Below are 12,932 nucleotides of genomic sequence, written 5' to 3'. Positions count from 1 at the left end.
CTTTTATAGTCCTGACATTTGTGACAGTTCCTATGATGCAAAGATGTTGTGATGTTCCTTATTTCAGAGATGCATTCTGTTTTTATACTGTATCCCTGAAGCTATCCATCCTGCCTATACCTTCCAATTTACACATTGTGAAGAAAGAAAGAATCTCCACCTAGCCTGTACAGTCAAAACTGCACTATGTTAAGATGTTGCCATCAATCTTGCCTCTAGTCAACACAGTTAGACCTAGCACAGTGAATTTAGTTGAAGTGAATGCAAATACTTCTTAGTAGCTCTCTGTCAGAGTTCAGAGGGGAGAGAGATGCAGAAGTGGGTATAACTTAGCCTATTCATAATTTTTTCAAAGTTTTGTGTTGCTGACTTTTTTAAAAGGTGTGAAATAGCACAGGAAAAATACAACTTTGCTTTAGGAATACTTGTCACTGAGCTAACACCAGAGACTTCTTGACACTGACTTAAATCAGCACTCCAGTATTTCTGGATTATTTTCATGTTGTGTAACATCTGACTAGTAAATTTGATGCTTAATTCTATGGATTATTTTTCTTTGAATGAGTAAGCATTTACTGATGTGTTTGGTGATACTTCAAAGCTTAGAACATTGAATTAGAGGAGAGCATATGTGAGAACATTAAATACAAACTCAGACTTTTATACTGCAGATGTTTTTTTTTCCCCTTCCATTACAGTGGTTGGTACTTACCATGGTTCTCCAGACCAGACCCATCAAGTGGCAGGTAACCACCAGCAACCTCCCCAACAGAATACTGGATTTCCACGTAACAGTCAGCCTTACTATAACAGTCGGGGAGTGTCTCGTGGTGGATCACGTGGGGCTCGAGGCTTAATGAACGGTTACAGGGGACCAGCAAATGGATTTAGAGGTAAACAGATTTATCAGACATTCTTATCTGACTTTGACTTGTTTCTTTCTGGAAAGCCAATATCAAGATACCAAGTGTTAAACTGACCTACTGTCATTTTTATGCAGGTATACCTCGTTTTATTACGCTTTGCTTTATTGTGCTTTGCAGATAGTGCTTTTTTTACAAATTGAAGGTTTGTGGCAATCCTGCATTGAGCAAGTCTATCAGAGCTGTTTTTCCAACAGCATGTGCTCACTTTGTCTCTGTGTCACATTTGGTACATTGTTTTTTTTAGACATAATGCTATTGCACACTTAACAGACTACAGTATAGTGTACACACAACTTTTATATGCACTGGGAGACCAAAAAATTAGTGTGACTTGCTTTATTGCGATATTTGCTTTATGGCAGTGGTCTGGAAATGAACCCACAATATCTCTGAGGTATGCCTGTACTGTAATAGCGTGCCTGAAAGCTGTTTAAACTTGTGATGATAAAAATTCCATTTGCTCTAGCTTAAGAAGTTTAAATGTTAACCGTTTGGTTAGATTGCCTACCTAAATGAGCATTTTTTCCCTGTTGTATGGTGAAGGCTTAATGTTAGGTTGATTAGGCATCTAGATGCTACTGAGGGTTTAAATCAATAAGGAAATATGCAACAGAACATTTCACAACTGTAAAGTGATTAATTCAGATGCAAGTTGATGTTTCAGGAGTTTATTTTAATTTCCAGTTATAAGTAGTATGAGTTGCATATTTCATTGTCTTGAGAGTGGGCTGAATATTGTACAAATATGAGAACAAAAAAGTCATTTCTGGAACTTAACAGGGGGCAGAGGAATGATATTGTAGTTCTGCATAAATAAAAGGAACTTTCATGATTGTGGAGATTATTTTATGTGGCTTTCAATTTACAGAAATGGCCAGGTGTGTATGTTAGATTGGGAAAGACACACCATTTTCTAGTTAAGTATTCTGGGATTAGACTAATAAATACACCACTCTAATGTTCTCTTATCCTGTTCTATTCATCTTATTTTTGGAGAGTGAAGGAAAAAACCTGTGCAATAAAATTGTTGTATTAGGGAACGCAAAAAAGTGCCTTGCAGGTTCCAGCTGTTACACTTCGGTCCAGGATCCCAGTATTATGTTTAGCTCTGGATTGAATGTGGTTTAAATCAAACCTCAAATCACTAGAGAAACACACAAAATTGTTGTCTTCTTCCAATTTTATTAGGTCTTCCTTCTTGTTTTGCATATTAGTATTAGCACTGATGTTGCAAATATTTGCTTGACCTCCAAGTAAACAGTACTTACTAAAGGTTTCTTCCTTAGATTTAGGTAAAAAGTCCATTGTGACCTTTCTTTATACGATAGCATAACTTAAAAGGTTGTCATTTCCAAGTGGAAGATTTATATCTTGTTCCTTAGGAGGATATGATGGCTATCGTCCTTCATTTTCCAACACTCCAAATAGTGGTTACACGCAGCCCCAATTCAGTGCTCCTCGGGATTACTCCAACTACCAGCGGGTAAGATATTGTTAAGTTGTGACAGTCTAGAAATAGAATAAAAAAGTAGACATCTACAGAAGCACTTGTACAGATCAATTAATGAAAACTTTTACCATGACTTTTTTTATTGTTAATGAAGACAGTTTCAGATACTGAATAGAAGAAGCAGAATTATAAATGGCTGGTTATCATTGAGAAACCTGTTGTTTGGCTGATTTGTCTCTGGAGGGACTGTTCTAGCAACTAAAGCAAAGTCGAGTGTATTGTAAAGAACTCTCAAACTATTTTCACAGCTTTGTGAGAAAGAGGGAAATTTTAGGAACAACTTAAAATCATTGAAATTAATTTACAAACTTGTTTGGGATTGCCTGTCTTCTACAATGCTGATCTGAGTCTGAAATTTGCATAGAATTTCCTTATCCGTAGGAAATGTGTTCAGTTGACTTAAAGCTTAGACTATTAGGAAAACGTCTACCTTTGCATATGCCTGAACAAGTATTTATGAACAGATGAGACAACAGATTTTGACCCTGCCATTAGAATTTGTTGACTGGTGCTTTAAGAAATCCATCTGTTTTGTGTAGTTAGAAAAAATGTATCAGTAAGTAGACCTGCTTACATTTGTTATTCACATTGAACAAAATATCCTGTAATAAGAGAGCAAATTTGTCGTTTTATTATATCTGCTAGTTACTAGTAGGAATAAGATTTTTTTTTTTTCCTCAGATTAATTTCAACTAATAAAATGCTGTATGTTGACATAAGAAGTTTCATCAGTGCAGATTGTTTTAAAAGCTCTTTATTTTGGTTACAATCAGTAGCTTCTTGAAACATATCAAATTGCTCAGGTCTTATGCTGTAACTTTTTTCCATTTCTGTGTTTCAGGATGGCTATCAACAGAATTTCAAGCGCGGCTCTGGACAAAGTGGACCTCGGGGAGCTCCACGAGGTAACTCAAGAATAAGTTACTTTTCTCTGATCTCAAGAGTTGGCCCAGCTTTTGAGCAGGGGGTTGGACTGGATGACCTTCTGAGGTCCCTTTCAACTTGATTTATCCTGTGAACTTCTGATGGAAGTTTAGTTGGCTGTTGAATGAGGAATTCTTTGAAAAGAAGTTACATTTGAAGTGTCACAATTAATTGTCTTTATAGAAGAAGTATTTAGTTGCCTTTTTTATTGTTAAATGAAAGCCTTAGAGTGTTGGTGTTTTTAGTTTTGGGKTTTTTTTTGTTTTTTTTGTTTTTTTGGTGAGGTTTATCATGTCTTAAGATCTCACTAGGAGCATTAATAGCTTGCAGATAAGATTTACTTATAAAGCTGACATCTGGCTTTAAGCTTTCAAAATTGTATGTTTTATTCTGTTTCAGTAAAGATGTACTACCCGCATCTGTTGCGGAGGTCTCTTTTGATCTAAGGATACAAAACTTTCCTTCTTGGCTCATCTCTTCCTAGAGCCTATAGATTTGTTATTACTTTTAGCATGTGGAGGTATGTTCTCCTGTAGTTTCTTGTTAGTGTTTGCCATTTGTTTGTCTGAGAAAAATAAAACCACCATGCATGTGACGAAGCTGTAATTGAACTTCTAAATTTGAGTTTTCAACACTATTTCCACAGTTCTATTGTAGTAGATTTTTGATAATGAGACTGTCTTCTGTCTCATACAAATAATTCCATGAGAATCTTTAGTTACCACCCTGCAGCATTGTCAGGGAGGACAGCTTGAGGCTTTATGATACACTTCAAAGAGTTCTCTCCTTGACAATCTTGCTCCTGAAGTCCCTACACTGTATTCAACGCAGTGCTAGGCTGTGATGAAGCTATGAGCATATTATAGAAAGCACCTCTGTAATGAGTAAGAGTCCCTGAGGCTCATTGCCAGTGAAGTGCAGGTAAAAACCTACTTAAAAGATCGTTTGACATGAGAGGAATTCACCAGGTGACCTACTTTTTCCATATTCTAAGAATGTTCTAAGAATTCTAAGAATTAAGCTACAGGCAGTCTCTTAAGGAAGAACAAAATGGAAGCAAAACGGGGATTAGCTAGCTCAGAGTGTTTATATTTAAAATACACTAAATCAATTATTGCTTTGCATTATTGTAAAACTTTAATTTTAGTCTTCTGTTGATAACTTCATGACTTGATTTTTCTTTTTTTTTTTTTTTTTTTTTTACATGAAATTATTAAATCTTGCAGTCCTGGGGGAAAAATTATTGGGGAAAAGTGTCAAGACAAGTTACTTCCTGTTGAATTTTGATTTAAAAGGGCTTTTTTGAACCATGTATTAATAGCCTAGATACACACCTGGGAATTCTTACCCAGTTTAGATCAGAGCTTTTAGGAATTTTTTTTTTTTTTAAAAACAGCCTGACTTCATGCCACCTTCATCTTTTTTTTCTAGGTCGTGGAGGGCCCCCAAGACCAAACAGAGGGATGCCTCAAATGAATGCTCAGCAAGTGAATTAAACAAATTCACAGGATTACATTAAACGCCAAAAACACACTGGCCAGTGTACTATACATATTACCAGAAGAGTTATTATCTATTTGTTCTCCCTTACAGGAAGTTTGTTGTAAAGGGACTATTTTCATTACCCATAATGACAGGACTACAGTTGCCAGCTTCATATTACCTGGATATGGAAAGAAACGAAACGACGTTTACTCTGCATGTTCTGTCCTAAGCATCATCTTGAGCCTTGCACATGAGATTCAGATTCCTCACCCTTGCTAAGAGTAAAGCAAAAAGGCAGTTTTCAGGGTGATCCAGTCTCCATGGTTAACTGAAGTGGCAGGAAATAAGACTCACTTCTGACGTTTAAAAGTGATGCAACAATTTTGGATAAAATCTACAAATTCCTAAAGATTTACTTTGGTGACAGTTGACAGAATTTAATGTTCCCATGAAAGAAGGATAGAAAAAGTGAAGTGTGGCTTGGTAGAACAACTGCATTTCAGCTTTTTCTTGTTAAATTAAAGCACTGAACAGTGAAAGATGCCTAGTGGTGCGTATATCCCTAAACAGACAAATAGGCTTATATCCGGGTTTTGATAATCAAGAATCTCCCTTAGCTACAGCACCCCCCATGACCAGGGCCCTGTGTACTGTGGCTAAGGATATAAAATCGCTTGCATAACTGCTGATATAATTGTGTAAATTTAAAAACAACATGAACAACAACAAAGCTTTGATTTGGCACTTCAACAAAATTTTGCAACAAATGTGAGATATAATCTGGATGGCCACTGTATATTTGATGTGAAGTATTTAGATATCTCTTTGGAACACATTTAAGTTTCTTTGATAGCAATGACTTTTGTAAGGATTGGTATTCTCTATCATTCCTTATGACTTGCACATTGTCTGTCACTAATACTTGACCTTGCTGTATTATCACCTAAATAACTGATGCCGGTACTGATGGAAATCTTTAATGGATAATCATAACACTTTTGGTCACGTGTTCTCTTATCTTTCCTGCAGCCTTGAAGGTTTTAAGAAATCTCAAAATGCCCGCTGCTGCTGCCCTTTAATTGCTATCTTTTGAAAAGCACCAGTATGTGTTTGAATTGATTTCCCCTTTTAAGGGAAATGACAGCCAGCAGTTACAGTTCTAATGGTATAAGCAAGACAAATAAAACATGTTTATAAAAATTGTATCCTGGAACACTGGTTTTCAACGACTGAAACAAATTTAACATAATGCGTGATACTTAAGTTTTTTTTCCTGATAGAATAGATGTAAATCCTCTTACTGCTTTTCTAACTTTATTCTAAAAGCTGTGACTTGTTCTGGGAAACTTTTTCTTTAGGGACACTTTCCTTTTCATCGAGGCAGCAATGTATAGAAGAATTAGCATAAGACTAGGAGCTGGAAAATACCAAGTCTTATTTGAGTTTTACTGCATACTTGTTGTCTAATCTTTGGAAAATCACTTGTGCCTACCTTTTGCGCACATGCACTCTCTCTGCAGTGGGGAGAATATGTTGATAGCTGCCTCCATAGAGGTGTTGGTCGTTCTTTTGCATTCTGTAGCACATGCAAGTGCTATATGTTAAGTATTGTTCATCAAATAATTCCTACCTGTGGAAAGGTCACATTAAGGAAGAGCTACATGTTGTTTAACTGTTATATACAAAATTGAAGGTTGCTTTCATGCAGAAGGTCATTTCTACTTTGTATCACAACTGAACTTTCAGAACTTTTAGGCAGATTTTTTGACTTCATTGTGAAATAATCTGAAACTCCATATAAATAAGTGGTAATTACGTTTTGACATGTTATATGTGTGAAGAGCACAAATGAGAAATCTGTTTACTGAGAGAAGTCATAAGCTTGTGAAGACAATATTACACACCAGACATCTTGAAACGACGCTAATGGCTAGGAGCAGCAGTTTTAGTCAAGGCCTAGAAACATTTCCTTACCAGTATAATGATAGAAACTGCAATCCAGTGAGAAGTTTCAGTTCTGTGTCTTTTTAAGGAAGCTATTACTGAGATAATAGTCCCAAATGTTTTTTTAACTGGAAAAATAAAAAGACAAACTTTTTATTGTTGAACTGATACAGAAAAAGTGACTCTCTTTTTCTGCATCAGCTTACTTTTAAATGGTTGGTAGAACACAAGCTATCCAGCTTTTTCCAGTGCATACCAAATGCTTTTTCAATAGCTCATTATAGTTTCACAGTAAACTTGCAGCATACTGAATTAAAGACCACTGAATGGATGAGAACATTCCCCTTTAGGGTTTGGGTTGGTTTTAAACATAATTTAAATGTATTAATAAAATGTGAGTAATTGTGAGGCCTCTGATTTCAGGTGTAAGCTTTTCATGTATGAAAATGGTCTTGAGTGTAGCTGTTCTACTGTATGCTGATAGAGGGAGATGTGTTATAATAACCATAAAACAAGTAATTGGGATGTAGTTGATTTGGGAAATTGTGCAGACTCCTTTACTCTCAATAAATGCAGCTAATAGTGTACTGAAATACTGCCTTGAATCACAGTATGGCACACAGATCCATTAACTGGTTTTCAGGCCTGTTTAGGGGGTCTGTGTGTCAGCTTAATGGTTAATTGGACCTATCCATAGTCTTTTCTGCTACACTTTCCCCCACTGCAGTGCAGGTGCAACTGCACATTTTAAAGAATTAGATAGAAAATGGTGAGAACTTAAGAGCTCTTTGGTATCCACCCTCCCTAACTTAGCTCTAGGTCTGGTTACATCCAGATTGCGAGCACTTCTACATACCTTTCCTTCTAAAAGACCTTGTTTTGAACAACGACTGTTACAAGAAGTGATCATACTGAGGCAAAATAGTGGCAGTTCTGGGCTGGTTCTGTTGTAGAGCCCTTTCTGGATGCCAAGACCTGAACTGCATTTAGTCTAGTGAGCTGCAGCTTTAGAATTAGTCAAGCCTGATGCCTGTGTTTGGAAAAGAGGGAGTGAGTAAAACAAAGCACTATTCATGAGCCTGTATGTAGACACATCACTTGCACACCTTATCTTTGGTGTTTTTACTTGATTCTTCTGTGAATCAGTCTCCTAGGAATGTAACAGACCAGTTATGACTGGCTTCTGCATATACAGCTACTATGAGGAGATAGTGGTTTTTTTTTTTTTTCCCCATGGGGCTTATTTGTCTAATATTGCTAGGCTGTGATAACATATGGTAGTATGTGTTTGAAAAACAACTTTCAGCTTCAGTGTCTTATTTCCTTTTGTCTGTAATACAATAATTCTTGAGTAAATCAGTTAGAAATGGTTCTAGAGTATCCAGATGTTTCTGTTTAATGTTACTATGGGAAACTCAGATGCTTCCTAGATATCCTGCAATTTACATATTTAATTCAAGAATCATGAACTTCTGTCTCACACCTAATGTCTGTTTTTTTCTACATTTTACTTAGATGTTCTCCTCGTATACTGTTTCTCTTAAGAATTGTTCACCAATACAACTTTCGTATTTCACTATAGAGAGTTTTAGACTTCACTTACCCTGTTTTCTTTCCAAGAAACTGCCTTGTGTACAGCAATCTCTAAAACATTGTATCATCCAGACTAGCTGTGAGAGGGATCTTGACTTCTTGTTAGCCAGTAATGTATTCTGCTGGTACTTTCTAACTTTCAGAGAACTTAATGACCTTAAAAATTTAACTTCTTGAAATGTCCTGTCTACCGTATTTGCTAGATAGGCAGATTCTGTGACTGGATTATAGGTCACCTTCATCCATGTTGTCTTTGGAGAATGGGTATGAGGTCAAGCTTCCCTTTCTCCTCCAAATGATATTTGGAAAGGGAAAGGTATTTAAATGGCTCTAACTGTAGACATATGTTAAGATAAATGATACTGAGAAGGCAGCAAATTCATATGATTAGTTAAGCAAGCAGAGCAATACCTCTGGGATTCAGCAGAATAAGATACAAAACCAATTGGTCAGAAAAATCTTGGTCTTCCTATTTTTTATTCAAAGTTCTGGCATTGTCTGAGCTAAGTAATTGAGTCTTCTTACCTCTTCTTTGTAAGAACAATTATGAGTAGTCACCTGAGATGCAGGTATTTGGGGTCAATATAATGGACAAAATTGTGCCGTATTCAGTTTTTTGCCATCCTGTCTCCTATAGATAGAGGGGGTCATTAGGCAGCCCCATTAATGAGGCTATTAGAATCACATCTTAAATACTGTACTGCACTGTATCCTTTTGGTCCTGTAAAATTGTTCTTGAAGAAAGTGTATGCAAAGTATCTGAATGGATACTTGAAGTTACAAATTTATAGGTAGGGTCAGGTTGAGATTAGCAGCTATATGAAGAAGATGATGTATTTTAGCCTTGCAAATCTATGCACCTGTTTTTACAGTATTCTGTCTGCATTGAATATGGGTGGGACTATAAAGGTTTTTAATCACTTGAACTGTCACCAAGTTTTTATGGATGGGGGTGGGTTGGTATTCTTTACCACTGTTTGACCTAAAGATCAGTGCCTCGTTTTAAAAGCAACCAGGAAATGATACTGAACAAACTGTTCAAAAGATTTTCCTTTTGAATTTAGGAGGAAGTTAATGTCCCCCCCCCCCTTTTTTTTTTCAACCTGGGATTAAATACAGGTATGATTTTCCTCTGGAACATCATTGGAAACTCACATTGCAAAATTTTGTAGTTTCCTGTAACTGTTTTTTTCTAAATGACAAAATTTCTTTATAAATTCTGACTGTTCCATCACAGCAACAGTGTCTGAATGTTTGGCCAGTGGTCTCATAATCTCAGATTTCTTGGATTTAGCTGCAGAATAAAATAAGCTTTGACATTAATTTTGGGAAAACTCCTCAGTTTAATGTCAGATTAACATTCATGGTAGTCATGAACGAGGCTAATCATTTAAACTATGATTTTTGTGCTTCTGTTTGGTCAAATTGTCTTTCCAGGAGTAGGGAGAGGGGGAAGGTCCTTCAAACTCCCCAAGCTGCAGATACTGCTTTTCTTTGCATTCAGATGTTTTTCATCCCAATCAATATATTTTCCAAGAGGAAAGCTTTCATGCTTTTGATAACCACTACGCCTGGCTGCTTAGGGATTGATGTTACAATCAAATAATCATCTACCATTAAAGGGAAAGAAGGCATCTGCAATGATGGCAAGGCTGTACTGGACTCTTAAGGAAATTAATCTCTCTTCCTATATGTGAAAGAAAGCCCTGGCCCTTGTATACTTCTGTGAAAACTTAAAAGCAGTGTCTTGGATTTCTGTCTCTATTTCTACAAAATTTCAGAAACTGGACATTGAATCTTTGGTGTGCTGTGACATGAGTTCCATATAAACAGGAATCTCTGAAACTAATCTTCTAAATGGCTTATCTAAGGGAAGAGGTGCTATTAATTAATAACTTTTTTTCTTAGGCATTTTGAATATAATGAAATTGAAATTTTTGTGGCTCTTTAGATCAAGCCTTAATGGAGAGAAGAAAAGCTGTTTTCCAAAATCCACATCCGAAAAAAATTTGACTAGTGTTTAAGAGAACTGTAGTGAGAAAACATCCATCCAACTTGACAGTTGCGACTCTTTTGTTCTGAAATCAAATTATCGGTGTTAGCTGTTGCTATAATTATTACTCCATTAACTTTAAAAGTTAGGTTGTCCGTCCCCTGCCCTCTGCCCTGTTTTTTCATGTTAATAAAATAATCAAATGGGTGTAAGTACTTGGTTCCAACTACGGTGGCCGGTTTCTCCTTTCTGCAATATGTGCTTGAATATCCATTAGTGGATCAAGAGTACACCTGAAACTTTTTTAATATATTAAGATAAATTTTACCAATTATTCATTACTCTTATTAAATGAAAATGTATTTCTTCTCTAAAGCTATTCAATTTTAGAATAAATTTTAGTAATGCATCTACCATAAAACAAGTCTTCAGAATTGCATTTTAGTTGTCAGGTTCAAATTTTCTGATGGCCTTAAACGTACCTGTATATACGTCTTTGCAGTTCTTCAACTCTCCGTTTAAAACAAATTGGTCCATGGCTTATTTAAACACTTGAAAAATAAATTATTTAGATGCTTTATGTCTTTCCCTTTTAAGCAAATACTTCATGCCTATACCTTAACGAAATTGTCTTGCTATGCTTCTGTTGCATCAGTGGTTTTGTCTTAGTAACTGGGTTCATCTCCTCAAAAAGTATTGTTCTACAGTCATTTTTAATTCAATAGTTTTATCATATTTTTGCTATATTTTAAAATTTATCCCAAAATACATCAAACATTGCCAGTGGAATCAAACACTTTTCATATGATGTTACATGATTTTAAATAATTCATTTTTCAAAACTTTTTTTTTGGCAGTACTAAAAGCTAAGAATAAATATATCTATGCAAATAGCTTGGCTCACCTTTGATACTGAAAGGTTAATGTTACAGATTTGCAGTTGTTAGGAATAGTTTTACTGTCAGTTTTAGAATACATTTAATGTTTCCATAATCTCTTACTAGAATTGAAACCAAGTCCGACTGATAAATTGTTTTAATGTTGCAGCTCCACTGTTGTGCAACTTGCAATTTTGTATAGAAAACTTAAGTTGTGGTTTTTATTAAACAATGGAGCTTAAATGTTACAAGCTACCTAGTTTTATTCAGAAACAAGGTTACTAATATTTCTTGGGATTTCATAATTTAGTATCAGAAAATAATGTGTCCTAAAGATTTGCTACTCTTCTGTAGGTGTGCTAATTTGCTTTCTGCAGTCTTGTTTCCATGGAAATACTGTGTCCATATGCCCATTTTTCTCCTAACAATACCAAAGGATGCCTAGTGACACGGAGTGCATCACTGATGTAGACTTGCAGCATGTGGAAATGGAGGAGCTTTATAAAATCTTTAGAGGTACAGTGTTTACTCCAAATGGTATGGGTTTTGCAAGCCAGATTTATTTAGAACAAAGGATTTTAAAATAAAATAAGTGTTGCCGTTGCTACTGAAGTTTGGATTATCCCATTTTTGCGGTCTAATAAGAACAGTTGTAAAAGTTGTTGTGAAAGTCCCCAAACATAACAAATACAGAACAGAGGTGAAAGTTCATAATGCCTGCCATTAAACGCGTCTGCATGCTGGTTGTGGGTTCTGAGAGCAGGCTGGGCACAGGATCCTGGGTTATTTTGGGAGACTAAATTGTTTTGGTATCTATGATATGTAATTAAGGATAGATAAGTAATTTAAAAGGTAGTTGCCCAAAGTCCTGTATTTTTACTGGCCAGAGAAGACGTGTTTGCGATCTAAGCAATTACCTGTTTGTTTTTGCAGTAAGAACGTACGGCCTCGGCCACTTCCTCTGTGCTCGCCGTACCCTCTGCAGCGTCGTTTCGGGGCGGCGAGGCCCATGGTGCGGCCTCTCCCTCTCCTCTCCCTCTCCCTCTCCCTCTCCCTCTCCCTCTCCCTCTCCCTCTCCCTCTTTTCCCCAAAGGCGCTGCGGCACCGAGACCCCGCGGAGGGGGCGAACGCCGGGCCGGGCTCATGCGCCGGGCTTCCCCTCGGACCGTGGCCATGGGGGAGCGGGCAGGGGCCCCCTGGTTTCCTGCAGGCTGGGGCCTCGGGCGGCGGCTTCCCCAAGCGGCAGGTCGCAGCCTGTCCGTTGCTCTAGCGCTCCTCACGGAGCCGCTCAAGGTTCCTAAGTGCGGGGCTGCCGCCAAGGCTTAGACAAAGCTAGGAGTCTAAGTTAAAAACGCTCTGTTGTCTGAACCTCTAGGGAAAGCGACGTTCACCAGCCCTGCGCCATGGCGAACGCCTTTTTCCCCGTCGCGCCTTCGATGGCGAGAACAACGTAGCCCCTGCGTGGCTGTGGCTGTCGGGTCCATAGCGACGCTACTGCTTTTTCGGCTCTACCGCGGCTTTTCCAGGGGGTGGAATGGGCTTAGAATCTTCGTCCCAGCTTAAATTCTCCTCGTGCCAAAAATACAATAATAAAAACTTTCGTGTTGGGGCCTGCTCTTGTCACTGGCTCGTGGCGCAGGCGAACGGCGCGGGCAGCCGCCGCCCGGGGTCCTGGCGCG

At 37.5% G+C, this 12,932-nt stretch overlaps 1 protein-coding gene across 1 annotated transcript in view; it reads left to right on the top strand.

Annotated features, from left to right (window-relative positions):
* CAPRIN1 (cell cycle associated protein 1) overlaps positions 1-6,048 on the top strand; it is a 34,957-nt gene extending 28,909 nt beyond the window's left edge. Inside the window, exons 16-19 of the mRNA XM_026089324.1 lie at positions 699-893; positions 2,309-2,409; positions 3,278-3,341; positions 4,792-6,048. Coding sequence (XP_025945109.1) covers positions 699-893; positions 2,309-2,409; positions 3,278-3,341; positions 4,792-4,856 — 425 coding nt within the window. The 3' untranslated portion in view covers positions 4,857-6,048. The remainder of the gene's footprint in view (positions 1-698; positions 894-2,308; positions 2,410-3,277; positions 3,342-4,791) is intronic.
* The last annotated feature ends 6,884 nt before the right edge of the window (positions 6,049-12,932 follow it).

Source organism: Apteryx rowi, unplaced genomic scaffold (assembly GCF_003343035.1).
Source record: "Apteryx rowi isolate R43461 unplaced genomic scaffold, aptRow1 scaffold_81, whole genome shotgun sequence".
NCBI lineage: Eukaryota > Metazoa > Chordata > Aves > Apterygiformes > Apterygidae > Apteryx > Apteryx rowi.
Note: the sequence above shows the minus strand (reverse complement) of the source record. Positions and strands in the feature narration are given on the sequence as shown.